Source organism: Geotrypetes seraphini, chromosome 14, assembly GCF_902459505.1.
Source record: "Geotrypetes seraphini chromosome 14, aGeoSer1.1, whole genome shotgun sequence".
NCBI classification, from domain to species: domain Eukaryota; kingdom Metazoa; phylum Chordata; class Amphibia; order Gymnophiona; family Dermophiidae; genus Geotrypetes; species Geotrypetes seraphini.
Window position 1 is genome coordinate 16,903,999 of NC_047097.1, and position 15,387 is coordinate 16,919,385.

At 44.9% G+C, this 15,387-nt stretch overlaps 1 protein-coding gene and 1 long non-coding RNA gene across 2 annotated transcripts in view; one reads left to right on the plus strand and one right to left on the minus strand.

Moving 5' to 3' along the window:
- The window catches only part of MYO5A (myosin VA), a 247,546-nt gene that overhangs the window by 158,956 nt on the left and 73,203 nt on the right, over positions 1-15,387 (plus strand). Inside the window, 2 exon segments of the mRNA XM_033920300.1 lie at positions 8,287-8,380; positions 12,593-12,741. Of these exon segments, the coding sequence (XP_033776191.1) occupies positions 8,287-8,380; positions 12,593-12,741 (243 nt within the window).
- The window catches only part of LOC117348317, a 107,906-nt gene that overhangs the window by 14,242 nt on the left and 78,277 nt on the right, over positions 1-15,387 (minus strand). The gene's annotated exons all lie outside the window — the stretch shown is intronic.

Here is a 15,387-nt window from a genome sequence, read left to right on the forward strand (position 1 = left end):
CCTCCACGGTTCATGTGATGCCTTTTGCCAGGCTTCACCTCCGTATTCCTCAATGGACTCTGGCATCCCAGTGGAACCAAGATCGGGATCCTCTCTCTCGACGTATTGTCGTGACTCCTTTGTTGCGGAGATCTCTCCGTTGGTGGATGCTCTCTTCCAATCTTTCCAGAGGTTTTCTGTTCTATGCTCCTCCTCCGCAAAAGGTCCTCACGACGGATTTGTGGACCTATGCTTGGGGGGGCTCATCTGGACGGTCTGCGCACCCAGGGTCTTTGGTCCCGTGCCGACCACCTTTGTCACATTAATCTTCTGGAGCTTCATGCGATTTTCCTCGTTCTGAAAGCTTTTTGTCACCTCCTTTGCGACTGAGTGATGCTGATTCGCACGGACAACCAGGTTGCCATGTATTATATCAACAAACAAGGGGGCATGGGATCCAGGTCCCTGTGCCAGGAGGCGATGCGGCTCTGGGATAGGGCCGCCCGCCGCAACATATTCCTTTGAGCTGCCTACATTCAGGGCCAGCGGAACTGTCTGGCAGACAAGTTAAGTCGTCTTCTGCAGCCTCACGAGTGGTCCCTCCACTCCGTAACCCTGCGTCAGGTGTTTGCTCGTTGGGGGACTCCGGACATCGATCTGTTTGCGTCCCCCCTCAATCACAAGTTGCTCTGCTTCTGCTCCAGGGTTTACACCCCTCTCGGGATCGAGGTGGATGCCTTCCTTCTGGTCTGGATGAATGACTTCCTGTATGCGTTCCCTCGGAGAGAACGTGAACTCGCAGGCCTTGAGCATGCGCATATGCTCAAGGCCAGCACAGAAGAGGAGGCCGACATGCCGGTGCTACATTAAAGTAAGAAGAAGGCTCTGGGGGACTTCAGGTTGTGGCGGGGGGGGGGGGGGGGTGCCTGATGGCGGCGGGGGGGGGTGCCCTATGGCGGCAGGGGGGTGCCTGATGGCGACGGGGGGGTGCCCGATGGCAGCGGGGTGGGGGGGGGTGCCAGATCGCGGGGCCTTCGGGGGGAGCAGCGCTCCTGGCCTCGGTGGGGGGGTGGGAACGCATCAAAGCGAGTTTCCATTATTTCCTGTGGGGAAACTCAGTTTGATAAACGAGCATTTTGGATTACGAGCATGCTCCTGGAACGGATTATGCTTGTAATCCAAGGTACCACTGTACTTAGGAGTTGTGAAAGGGAAGTTGTGGGCTTAGCAAATGCTTATTAACTCCGCTGCAAGATTAATCACAGAGGTTCCTAGGAGTACCCATATAATTCCTGGGTTGAAGAAACTACACTGGTTACCTATTCAACAAAGAGTGCAGTTTAAGATTGTTGCGATTATACATCAGATATTGGGCTATATTCACTAAGCAAATCGATCATGTACCGATTGATTTGCGAGCCTTTAACGACCAGATTTCCAACCGGCCTGATTCACTAAGGCCTGTAGCGATCCGATTTTGATTGTCCAATGCAAATTAGTAAAACCCCATGCAAAATAGCCAAGCGACTGATTCACTAACAATTGCTTGGCTATTTTGAGTCGGGTATTACTATTGCCAAACCCAACTGCTGCAGACCTGTCGATAACTGAGTTACCATCAAGTCTGCAGGCTTTTTGACAGGCCTGTCTGTCTTTTTTATTCATTTTTTTCTATGGCATAGATATTTTGCATGTGTTACACACGCAAAATATCTACCCATAAAAAAAAATGAATAAAAAGACAGGCAGGCCTGTCAAATAAACTACCCCCTCACTAAAACGCGCCCCTCCACCCTTGACCGGAGAAAAAAGCAGGCAGGAGAAAGCAGGGCCTGGGGGGGGTGTCGAGCAGATCTTTCTTGCCTACTCCCGGACTCTCCTGCTCTCTGCCGCCGTTCTCTGCAGTGCAGGCCTGCTTTACAACCATGGGCTTGTACTGCAGGGAACGGTGGCAGAGAGCAGGAGAGTCCGGGAGCAGGCAAGAGAGATCTGGGCTGGGCTGAGCCCTGACAGCAGTGACAGGAGGCTGCTTCTTCTGTCACTACTGTCAGGGTGTGCGCATGAGTGGGGATTGCTCTGACCATGGGTAGGGGTAGTACTAACGATCGTCTCCATTTGCATGCAGGCCTTTACTGAATCAGTCGGATGGCATGCAAACGGAAACGGATCGTGCACGGTTTGGAGGTTTAGTGAATCCTGCCCATTGTATAATGCTTCTCAAAAGATCTTACAAGAATTCTTCCAGATCTATAAACCAAGAAGAGAGCTTAGAGATGTAAATGGGATGAAATTAAGTTTGAAGGGTAGAATGTTGACTATGCATGCTAGGATTGGTGCATCAATGATATCTGTGGCTGGCGTACAACTATGGAATGCCTTGCCTGGTATCCTGCGGTTCTGTATGGGGAGGATTAATTTTAAGAAAATGGTGAAAACTCAATTATTTGCCAATGCTTTCTTATGCTAAGATGTATTTCAGTTGATAATCGCCTTCTAGAATTTTTCTGACATCAATGTATGATCTAAAGCTTATTTGTACTTATGAATTGATAGAATTTGTGCTCTATCCCTATTATAACAGGGATGATTAACGATGTTGTCTTGACATGTCTATGTTATATGTGAGAATCGGAGGGAAACAAGATTCTATGTATGTGATATGGAAATCCCACAGACTCAATGTGTTGCTAACACTTCAGAGCCCTGAAGAAATGATCAATAGATCATGAAACGCTGGCCACCGTCGGCTCATTGACTCAGAAGAGAAAGTAGCAGTGGCTCATTGACTCAGAAGAGTAAATAACAATCATGGCAGCTAAAAGATAAGTGCTGCTTTGTTTTTTTCAAGCAAGTCTTAGGGGGTTTTCTCGCCTATGATAGAATGCTGAAAGGGAGCCAATCAACAATTTAAGCTCTCCTTTCTAGTTTCAAAGCAGTGTCAGTTTTGTAACATCTGAGGCATTTCTCCCATTGTGTTGCACTGGCTTGAAGTTAGCTTGTAGCTATATGTTTAAGAGGGGTGAAGGTATTGAGCATGTTTCAGCAGTGTGTATTTAAACTGGAAACTTTGTTTTGTTTTCTTTGACTGTGATATGGAAACTGCATAGTTGTATGCAGTATATAAATTTTTAAATAAATAATAAAATAAATCCTGTGGTTTTGTATGGGGAGGATGAATTTTAAGAAATTGCTGAAAACTCAATTATTTGCCAATGCCTTTTTATGCTAAGGTATATTGATAGTCGCCTTTTAGAATTTTTCTGACATCAATGTATGATTTAAAGCTTGCTTGTATTTCTGAATTGATTGAATTTATGCTCTATCCCTATTATAACAGGGACGATTAATGATGTTGTTTAGACATGTCTATGTTATATGTGATAATCGGCGGGAAACAAGATTTTATGTGGTATGGAAACTGCATAGTTGTATGCGGTATATACATTTTTAAATAAATAAATAATACAGAATGTTGCTTAAATAAAGTATGAATTAGTTTGTGGAGATAATGCATGGAGATTTATCTCATGCATATTCATTGCAGATATCCTGAAAACCTGTCTGGGTTGAGAATTCATGCTTTTAGGGGTTTATTTGGGAGAAACCTTCCAGGATTGCTAAATTTCAGGGCTTAGCTGATTGAAACTAAGGGAGGTGAATGACTGTTGGTTTTTTTTGTTTGTTTAATTTTTTGGATCTTTTTGAGTTCTTTAATACTAATTTTTTGAAGTTTTCCCTAAAGTATTTTCTTCCTTCTTTTTATATATCTCTGTCATATACGAGTAAGTAAATATTTTTTCTTAAGTACTATAGTTAGATTGTGAGCCCGTTTGGGACAGAGAGGGTAGTTCAAAGTACCTAATTACAGTGGAACCTTAGTTTACGAGCATAATTTGTTCCAGAAGCATGCTCATAAAACAAAGTACTTGTATATCAAAGCGAGAACTAAAGGAAACTCGCTTGATATGTTCCCACCTACCCCCACCCCCCCGAGGCCAGCGGCGCTGCTCCACCTTAACCCTCCCCCCCCCCCCCCCGAGGCCACTGGCGCTGCTTCACATCCCCCTCCCCTGTGATCCGGCATCCCCCTGCTTGCGTCGCCACCCCCCCCCCCCCACGCCGCGATCTGGCATCCCCCACGCATCCACCCACCCACCCAAACACATTGGCTTACCCCCATCTGGCACCGGCACCAGCACCAACACACAGGATATGCTGGTGCCGGCCCAAAGATCTGCTGTCTTCTTTTTGCTGGGCCTTGAGCATCTGTGCATGCTCAAGGCCTTCTAGTCTCACTCTCTCTGAGATTCTTATGTTCTTTCCAAACCCAGGCTCGTGGTGGGTTACAGTCAGGTATGGTAGATAGTTTTCTGTTCCCAAAGGACTCATAAAAGGCAGCCCTATAATTGGGTGCCTGTAGTTGCTTGTGCCTTGTTTGAGTACACTACAAGCTAGAGGAGAGTGTGGTTAGAGTTACAGCCTCAACACCCTGAGGTTGTGAGTTCAAATCCCGCGCTGTTCCTTGTGACCCTGGGCAAGTCACTTAATCCTCCACTGCCCCAGGTACATTGTATAGACTGTGAGCCCACCAGGACAGATAGAGAAAATGCTTGAAGTACCTGTATGTAAACCACTTTGAGTGTGGTTTGTATAACTATAGAAAGGTGGTACACAAGTCCCAATTCCTTTCACTATTCTGTACAAAAGTATGTAAGTGTTAAAGTGCGTAACTGCTAAATTATATTCTTGCTCTTTAAATAGTACACCACCTCTGAATGCCCCCTAGCTCTATAGCTGGTGTAACTGTGAGTGCCTGGGTTACACTTGGATTCCCAGACACCATTATAGATTAGGTAGGGCAGTTATTTCATGCCATATAGAAATCTGGAACACTCTTCCAGAGGCTGTTATAGGGGAAAGCACCCTTCAGGGATTCAAGAAAAGGTTGGCTAAGTTCTTGCAGGAACAGAACATATGCAGGTAAGACTAGACTCAAATAGGGCACTGGTCTTTGACCTAAGGGCCACCGCGTAAGCGGACTGCTAGGCATGATGGACCACTGGTCTAACCCAGCAGCAGCAAATCTTATGTTCTTATATAGGGCCTGCAACTGTCTGGCTTCCTTGAAAGAGGATCGGTTGGAAAAAGAAAACAGCATAGAAGCTGAGAGGGTGGTGTACTGGATAAGAGTAAACTGCTGGACTGGTGGGATATGGGCAGAATATTAACTTTGATGCACTAAAGGGGCAACTTTAACGCATAAACATTAATATTCTGCCCGTTCCCCACCAATCCTATACTCTTTACCTGGTACACCACTCTCTCAGCTTCCATGCTGTTTTATTTTTCCAATTAATCCCCTTTCAAGGAAGCCAGACAGTTGCAGGCCCTATATCAGGGGTGCCCAAAAGGTCAATCGCGATTGACCAGTAGATCGCAAAGGCAACGCGAGTCGATCGCGGAGCCATAGACTCGCGTTGCCTTTGTTTTCTCCCTGCTTTCCCGATGCTGCAAATGCCAGGCCTGTGCACCCACTGCACAAGCGCCGGGCCCACAAGCCTTCCCCCGATGCCTGGAACTTCCTCTCCGACGTCAGAATTAACGTTGGGGGGGAAGGCTTGTGGGCCCGGCGTTTGTGCAGTGCATGCACGGGCCTAGCTTTTGTGGCTTTGGAGAAACAGGGATAAATTGCGGCGGTGGCTGGGGGGGGAGAGAAAGAAAGACAAAGAAAGGGGGGGGCAGAGAGAGAGAAAAAAGGGGGAGGGGGGCAGAGCGAGAGGAAGAAAAAGTTGGGCGAGGGAATGGAGTGTGTTGAGGGGCAGGCAGGCAGGGAGAAAGGAAGAAAAAGTTGGACTCATGGAGGAACAGAGAGAGATGTTGATTGGGGAATGGAATGAGGTCTGGAGGAGAGGAAGCATGCAGGGCAGAAAGAAGGGAAGAAATATTGGATGCACAGTCAGAAGGAAGTGCAGCCAGAGACTCATGAAATCACCAGACAACAAAAGTAGGAAAAATGATTTTATTTTCAATTTAGTGATAAAAATGTGTCCGTTTTGAGAATTATATCTACTATCTATTTTGCACTATGGCTCCCTTTTACTGCAATAGAGGTTTTTAGCGCAGGTAGCCTATGAGCATCGGGAGCAGCGCAGGGCATTCAGCGCAGCTCCCTGCGCTAAAAATCGCTATTGCAGTTTATTAAAATAGGAGAGGATATATTTGTCTATTTTTGTATAGTTGTTACTGGGGTGACATTGCATATTTTAAAGTCATCTGCCTTGACCTCTTTGAAAACCCCCCTGAATCTACTATAATAAAACGCTAAGCGCGCATGCATACTCTTACCTGCTTGATCCCTGATCCGTAATCTGTAGGTCCGTGGGGGGCAGGAGTGCGCATGCGCGCATACAACATTCCCTCTCTCCCCGGCCCCAAGGTAATGTGCGGTCTTGCCAGTTCCCTTACACTTCATGCCTGACCGAAGTTTATTTTTAAGTTTAAAAGCTGCGGAGGTGGTGGCTCCTCTCACGAGCCGCATCTATTTCGGAGAAGGCTTCCGACGCAGGCGGTGATCGTGAGAGGAGCCTCCGCAGCACCTTTAAACTTAAAATTAAACTCCGGCAAGGAACTAAGGGAGCCGTCCAGACCGTGGGAAGTGAAGGGAAGTGTGTGTGTGGGGGGAGTGGCGGCAAGGGACTAAGGGAGCAGGCCAGACTGCAGGAAGGGAAGTGGTATAGGGGAAAATGCTGCTGCTGATGCACAGGGACGTGTAGGGGGAGGGAAATACCGCTGCTGCTGCACAGAGAATTGGAGGGGGAGGGAAATGCTGGTGCACAGGGAAATGGAGGGAGAGGGAATGCTGCTTCAGCTTCTGCACAGGGTAGTGGGGGAGAGGGAAATGCTGCTGCTGCACAGAGAAGGGGAGGGGGAGGAAAATGCTGTTGCTGCTGTTGCACAGGGAAGTGGGGGTGGGGAGAGGGAAATGCTGCTGCACAGGGAAGTGGGGGTGGGGAGAGGGAAATGCTGCTGCACAGGAAAATAGAGGGGGAGGGAATGCTGCTGTGGCTGCTGCACAGGAAAGGGGGGGTAGGGAAATGCTGTTGCTGTTGCACAGGGAACTGGGGTGGGGGGAGGGAAATGGAGGGGGAGGGGAATGCTGCTGTGGCTGCTGCACAGGGAAGTGTGGGGGGAGAGAAATGTTGCTGCTGCATAGGGGACAGATAGACAGCGGGAGGGAGACAGAAAGAAAGGAAGAAAGCCACAGGGACAGGGAGAGAGACAGAAAGAGACAGACAAAGGGGGCCAGGGAGAGAGACAGAAAGAAAGACAGACAGCGGGAGGGAGAGAGACAGAAAGAAAGACAGACAGACATATATTCTAGCACCTGTTAATGTAACGGGCTAAAAGACTAATATAAATTATAATTAACATTTTCTCTGTGTACAGTGTGCTTTGTGTTGGGTTTTTTTTTTGTATTTTATTGTTGGTAGATCATTTTTGCCATGGTCATTTTAAAAGTAGCTCGCAAGCCAGAAAAATGTGGGCACCCCTGCCCTATATGCTTACAGCAGTGAGAAGAATCTGGCACAAAATTCTCACTAACTCTGATTTCAGAAGAGCAAGCTAACCTTTTACTCTTCCTCAGACCTTGTATTAAAGCCCCAGCATTAGAAAACCCCTGCACTTGCCCCTTGGGTTTTCTGCACACTTCTCTGCATCTGCCTTTTAATAGCTAATGCCTTCATTACCATGGCATTTAAATGAGCTGTGTGCTGTTGTCAGCACGAGTTTTTGCGCACAGTTAGCTCTTACGCAAAACTTGTTTTAACATAGGCAGAAGCTGAGCTAAGCTTTGTACAAAGGCAAGCATGCTTTATTTATTACTTACATGGGCCCTTCTGACTTTCAGCTGTTTGCTCATTACAGTCCCGAAATAAGCCATTCTTTGACCCATCAGATGGTTCTTGCCTTCAAAGTAGAGATTCACACACCAAACATATCAAAATGTTTTTTTTTATTATTTTTTGTTATTTTTTTATTATTTTTAGTTATTATTTTTATACTTTTTTATTATTTTTTGTTTGCATTTATCTCATGCTTTCACTAGTACTTTGAGGTGATTCTCATTCAAGCATGGTATCTGGAGGGCTTACAATCTAAATATGTACTTGTACTAAAATTTGCCCAAGATCAAAGGAATGTCAATGGGATTTGAACCCTGGCTTCTCTGTTTCTGCAGCCAGTGCTTTAGCCAGTGGCTACCTTTCCACTCTAGACATAACTAATGCTTTCTGTTATTGTCTGTAGCTGCTCTCGGAGCTTAAGGAGCAAAACACATCATTGAAGGGGGAGAAGGAGGAGCTGAACCGGCTAATTCAGGAACAGGCCAAGTCCATGACAGGTTGGTGCTTTCCTCATCTTAGGTTGTGTTTGCTCCTAATGAACTTTCTCTAAACCAACTGTCTGTCCAGAATGTAAATTTTTGGTTTTTTAGCCCCTAGAAGTCACTTTCTATAACACCCCTGTATAGATAAGCTCAGATAAAGTTTCCTAAAGCCCTCTCAGAGGAACCTTTCGCACTTAGTTGTGCCTACAGGTCATCGCTTCATTCCTGGAGATCTTTTCATTCATTGTCTAGGATAACTCTGAGTAACTATGGATGTGACTGAAGCCTGCAATTGTTACATATTCACAGCTTAGCGTTGTGGATTTGTCTATGTTTATTTCCTTTTTACCTGTACCTTTGACTTTTGTACATGATGTTTTTTTCTTGGATGGTTGCATTTTGTATTTTCTCGTATGCATTGATCCTTTAATAAACACATTTTCAAAAAAAAAGAATATTAGAAATATTAGAGAATTGTTGTTTTTTTTTTATTTCTTTATTCATTTTAAAACTTTCAACAAGTAATTCATTATGCAATCATATACACTATAATAATACTTATTAATCATACATTCACTGAAATCAAACTATAACTTCACCCTCCCATCCTTCTTCCAATATAATCATATAATTTTATACATATAAAATCCTCCCCCTCCTCCCCTTATACTTCAATAATCAAAAAGAGAGAAATAAATTATTAATTACTCAATTATAATTAATCCTTACAATAATTTGTTAATGGCTCCCAGACCTCCATAAACTTTTTATAACTTCCTCGTTGAACAACTATTATTTTCTCCATTTTAAAAATATGGCACAATGAATTCCACCAAAAACTATAACTTAATCTATCATAATTTTTCCAATTCACTTCAGGTGAATCGATTCGGATCGATTCCTTTTTTTAAAAAAATCAGCCTCCTGATTTGGTGACCTTGCTAGATTAGTTTGGAGCGGAGACAGAACATGGTTGACCAGTGAGCGTTTTTCCCATGAACTACACACTTCTAGGTAGCCGCCATTCCCTCGATCGTCTTCTGGCTCCTGCTTTAGGGGGCGAGGGGAGACGGTCAGTTGGGTAATGCTTAGGTGCTCTTTGCAGAATCCTCTGGCTTCTCCCCTGGCCTCCCGCTCTTACCTTAAGATAATTAGGCAGCCTGCAGAGAGAATCGCCGGTGCTGTAGTGATCCTTTCAGGCTGCCGTTGTCCTCAGCAGCCCATTCCCTCTGCCGCGATCCTGCCCCTGACATCAGAGGAGGGGCGGGACCACGGCGGAGGGAACGTGCTGCTGAGGATGATGGCAGCCTGCAATGATCGCTACAGCACTGGCAATCCTCTCTGCAGGCTGCCTAATTATCTTAAGGCAAGAGCGGGAGGCCAGGGGGAAAGCCAGAAGACGCTGCAAAGAAGAGGGGAACATGCAGCCTTCAGGGGGGGGCAGGCCTTAGGGGGCCCTGGTGTAGAAGTACATGAAGGGAGGGAAGAGGGGGTTCAAAGAGACGTGCATATCGGACTGGGGGAGGAGGGAGGGAAGAAATAATGGGTCTAAAAACAGAGGAGAGGGAGAGAGATTGTGGACAATGGGATTTAGGGAGGGAAGGAACAGAAAGGGAGAGAAGTTGGACACAAGGGATGGTGGGGTCCATCGCTACAGCTGCAGGGATGAAGACGAAAAAAGGAAAGATGCTAGACCTCCTGGGGAGGGAACGGAAGGCAAGGACAGAGATGGAAGATGGATGGTTAGCATGGAGAAAGAAGAAAATGACAAATGTGCAGAAGATCCTGGCAAGCGAGTTATCAGAAGACAGAGCCTGGGACCAACATGATTTGAATAATGACCAGACAACAAAAGGTATTAAAAATAATTTTATTTTCAGTTTTGTGATTACAATATGCCAGATTTGAAATATGTATCCTGCCAGAGCTGGTGTTAGAACATGAACGTGAGCTAGGATTTAACAGAGAGAGAAAAAGTATTTTTTGTTTGTTTATTTTGTTTACACTACAACGCCAGTGTGGGTAGGAGAGGGCAAAGGGGGTGAAGAGACTATAAAATAAACCCACCAGGATGTTTGAAAAAACATCCAATTGGGCAGGAAAATCAAATCGAAAATCGATTCAATAAGCTGAATCAAATTGAATCAATTTTTTTCCTGAATCGGGCAGCACTAATCCATATCATCGAGTAATAAAGATGTAAGAGAATGTATAGGACAGTTCCTGCTAAAAATGACAGCTCTTGTTTTGGCACCATTCAGCTGTATCTTGTGTAACTGCAACTGAGCATTAAGAGATGAAAGATCATCGAAATGTTCAAACGTAATTAGCAGAAGGAAACCCAGGGAACCAAACAGGCCCACTAACTGTGCAAGAAAAATATTAAATAATATGGGCATCTAAAGGGAGCTCTGAGGGACTTCGCTGGGTAATTCCTATGACAATTCTTATGTAAAGTTACAACTAATCTAATCTAATCTAATCTAAATCTTGGGTTTATATATACCATCATCTCCACAGATGGAGCTCGACACGGTTTACATGGTTAGGAAAGGAACGGAACTCCAGTGGAATTATATAAGTATGAGAGAAGAGAGGTTGGTGTGAGAGTGCCAGGAGCGGGACGGGGTTACGTTCTGGAGAAGAGCCAAGTCTTCAGATGCTTACGGAATGGTAGAAGGGGGCTCAAATTGCGGAGAGGGGAAGGGAGACTGTTCCAGAGCTGAGTGATTCTGAAAGGGAGGGAAGAGCCAAGTTTACCAACAAGGGAGATGCCTTTTAAGGAGGGGTAGGATAGTTTTAATTTTTGAGTGGATCTAGTGGAGGTTGGATTTGAGGAATTCCAGGATAGAGGGATAAAAGGAGGAAGGATACCGTGGAGGATCTTGAAGGTTAGGCAGGCACATTTAAAGTAGACTCTTGTACAACTCTTGTAACCTCCTGGTAAATCTTATGTAATCTGCCTTGAACTGTGAAGTAATGGCGGAATAGAAATCACATAATGTGATGTAATGTAATTTGGAAGATGCCGATTTTTTTCATGCATTTTGGTTCTGTCCAGCTGTTCAAGCCTTTTGCAAGCAGGTTGGAGCGTGTATTATGCAGGTATTGGATCAGAGACTAGCAGTTGCCCCAGAGGTCCTTTTGCTGTGTTTACTGGGCTCCAGCAGGATTCAGGGGGAGGGGGTCTAGACTTTGGGTCTGGAAACTGTGTGTAGTGGGACAGAAGGCCATCTTGAAAGAGTGGGCCTCAGATAACTCTCCCTCTTATTGGGGGTTGAGAATCAGTCTTCATAAATTGATGGGCTGGGAGGCTAGAAACGCTAAGGGCACCTATGAATGGAAAAATATTTTTCTAAGCATTTGGGATCCCTATTTAAATTCTCTTTCCTATTGACTGCGCAACCAAACTTTGAATGTTATAATGGCAGCCATTGTTAGTCTAGTTATTTCTCTTTCATTCACAATTTGAGGAACCAGTGTTTTGGGTAGGGGTTGGGGGTGCGTTGTGGATTGGGTGGATGGGGGTTAGAGCTTGGGGAAAGTCACGGGGGGGGTAGGTTGTTTGTTGGGGTTGTGGAAGGTAGGAGGGCCCCATGGGGATGGGGATTGTAGGGTTTGTTTTGTATTATTTATGCTGCATTCTTGGAGCTCTTTGTGAATTTGGGAGTGTGTGGTGCAGTGGTTAGAGCTACAGCCTCAGCACCCTGAGGATATGGGTTCAAATCACACGCTGCTCCTTGTGACCCTGGGCAAGTCACTTAATCCCCCCATTGCCCCAGGTACATTAGATTGTGTGAGCCCACCGGGACATATAGGGACAAATAGTTGAGTACCTGAATGTAAACCACTTAGGCTATAAGTGGTATATAAATACTAAAATAAATAAATAAAAATAAATTTTAACAAAAACCTCGATTGATAGCCTGTATATTATGCTACGCTTGATTGCCCATTCTGTTGCCTATCTTTGGTGTCTGTTTTTCTGCTTACTGTTTTACAATTGTATTTGTTGCTTACCAGATGCAGCTGAATAAAAAAAAATTTGCCTTTTAAACTACTTACCAATATGGGCAGCAGCTGGATTCTGCTACTATACGCACGTGAATGATTTAAATACCTCAACTGGTTTTAAAAAGAAACACCGACCGTGGAGTTCAAATATTGACCTGACATTGTTTATATATTTTTGACTATTGTCTGTATTTTCTGTTTTGCATTTGGCAGAGGCCATGGAGAAGAGGTTGATGGAAGAAACCAAAGAGCTGGAACACGACCTGAATGATGAAAGGCTGAGGTATCAAAACCTTTTGAACGAGTTCAGTCGCCTGGAAGAACGCTACGATGACCTCAAGGATGAACTCAACGTGATGGTGGTATGTGGTCCGGCACTCTTTGAGTTTATGGATTCATTTAGACCGAGACTTGCGTGCACCTCTTTGTGCTCTGGCACCTCTCTCTTTCATTTGGTTTGTAAGATCCTTTCCAGGCCACTGAGCAGTTCTGGCTTACCCCAGTCTTACGTATTTTACTAAGAATGATGTTAAATGACTATTCTAATGACTTTTAAGATCTCTGTTCCCCTTTTTACAGTTGAAGCATGGTGATGTTAAGCTCACAAACCCAATAAAAAGATTTTGAATCTGGGACCAACCGACCTACATAAAATTCTGTTTTTTCCATTCTATCTGATTTATTAGATAAGTGAAGAAAAGCAGAGGTAAGAACATAAGAATTGCTGCTGCCGGATCAGACCAGTGGTCCATCGTGCCCAGCAGTCCACTCCCGCGGCGGCCCTTAGGTCAAAGACCAGTGCCCTAACTGAGTCTAGCCTTACCTGCGTACGTTCTGGTTCAGCAGGAACCTGTCTAACTTTGTCTTGAATCCCTGGAGGGTGTTTTCACCTTTAACAGCCTCCAGAAAAGCGGTCCAGTTTTCTACCACTCTCTGGGTGAAGAAGAACTTCCTTACATTTGTACAGAATCTATCCCCTTTTAACTTTAGAGAGTGCCCTCTCGTTCTTTCTATCTTGGAGAGGGTGAACAATCTGTCTTTATCTACTAAGTCTGTTCCCTTTATTATCTTGAATGTTTCGATCATGTCCCGTCTCAATCTCCTCTTTTAAAGGGTGAAGAGGCTTAGTTTCTCTAATCTCTCACTGTACAGCAACTCCTCCTGCGCCTTAACCATTTTAGTTGCTCTTCTTTGGACCCTTTGAGTAGTACCGTGTCCTTCTTCATCTATGGCGACCAGTGCTTGACGCAGTATTCCAGGTGAGGGTGTACCGTGGCCCGGTACAGCAGCATGATAACCTTCTCCAATCTGTTTGTGATCCCCTTCTTAATTATTCCTAGCATTCTGTTTGCCCTTTTTGCCGCCACGGCACATTGCACAGACGGCTTCATTGACTTGTCTACCAGTACTCCCAAGTCTCTTTCCTAGGGGGTCTCTTCAAGTACTGCACCGAACATCCTGTATTCGTGTATAAGATTTTTGTTACTGACATGCATCACCTTACACTTATCCACGTTAAACCTCATTTGCCATGTAGCAGCCCATTTCTCGAGCGTGTTTATGTCACGTTGCAGGTCTTCGCAATCCTTCTGTGTCTTCACTACTCTTAATAACTTTGTATCGTCTGCAAATTTAATCACCTCGCTCGTCGTACCAATTTCCTGGTCATTTATAAATATGAAGAGCACGAGTCCAAGCACCGAACCCTACAGCAATCCACTCGTGATGCTTTTCCAATCTGAGTATTGTCCATTTACCCCACTCTCTGTTTCCTATCCACCAACCAGTTTTTAACCCACGTGAGTATTTCACCCTCGATTCCATAGCTCCCAATTTTCTGAAGTAGTCGTTCATACGGGACCTTGTCAAATTCCTTCTGAAAATCCAGATATACAATGTTGACCAGGTCACCCTTGTCCATCTGCCTGTTTACTCCCTCAAAGAAGTGCAGTAAGTTTGTCAAGCAAGATCATCCTTTGCTGAAGCCGTACTGGCTGATTTCTTAGAGGGAAAAATACAGTATGCCACTTAGAGCTAGAATATTGGGGTGTGTATTGCAAAGGCAGGGGGGGGACTATTTATTTATTTAGATTTATATCCCGTCCTCCCCACAGAGCTCAGAACGAGTTACAGTTTACATCCACAAGTTAAGACTGGGGTGGATGGAAATCTTCAGGTGACTTGCAGCACTGTAGCAGTGGGCAGGAAAACCAGCACGTGGCCTGAAGATGGTATTGACAGGCATTCCTTCCTTTCACACAGATTTTCTGGGTAGCAGAAAGTCCAGGAGAGAGGGACTGCTATTGCAGAGCCTGTGAGGACTGGTCAGCTCACAGGCTTCATTCTGAATTTTCCTCTTGTTGTTATGGTCATCTGAAGCTCTCCATGAGGCCTAAGGCTGGAACAAACCAAATGAGATGGGGGGGGGGGGAGAAGACTGGGGTGGAAGACACAGGAAGGGTTTATGGAGGAGCAGGACGAATAGCCTACATTTTCAGAAGTTGGTCTGGGTTTGGCTAACACGGATATAAATTTCTTCAAATAAACTTTTGAGCTGTAAACAGTTTCCCTCATCATGTCCATTCCTTTCCCAATAGGATAGCCAGATTTCCTTTGCCTTCCCCTGCTTTATGGGGAAGCACCTCTGAATCATGATTTTGGTACTGCAGTGGTAACATACCATGATAGGATTCTGATTGGAATTGAGCTCATATTCTCCAGCTCAGAGCCAACCTGGCATCTTGAACCCAACTGTAGAGAAGAGAATCTGGATCTCAGTCCATCTGGTTCTGGTATTTTTGAGGTGGAAAATCATAAATTGAACTCACACCTTTGTGAAAAATTTGTCAAGTTTCCTTTTCTTTGAGGATTTGCAGCCCAAAGCGCCTATTAAAAACTGTAGGATATGTCAGACCTTGGAAGAGGTTTGGATTGAGCTAAGAAGAGATTAAAACAGAACCTCACTATCATCCTGCAGAGTCTGGGAGAGACTTCTTGTTTGTGATGCT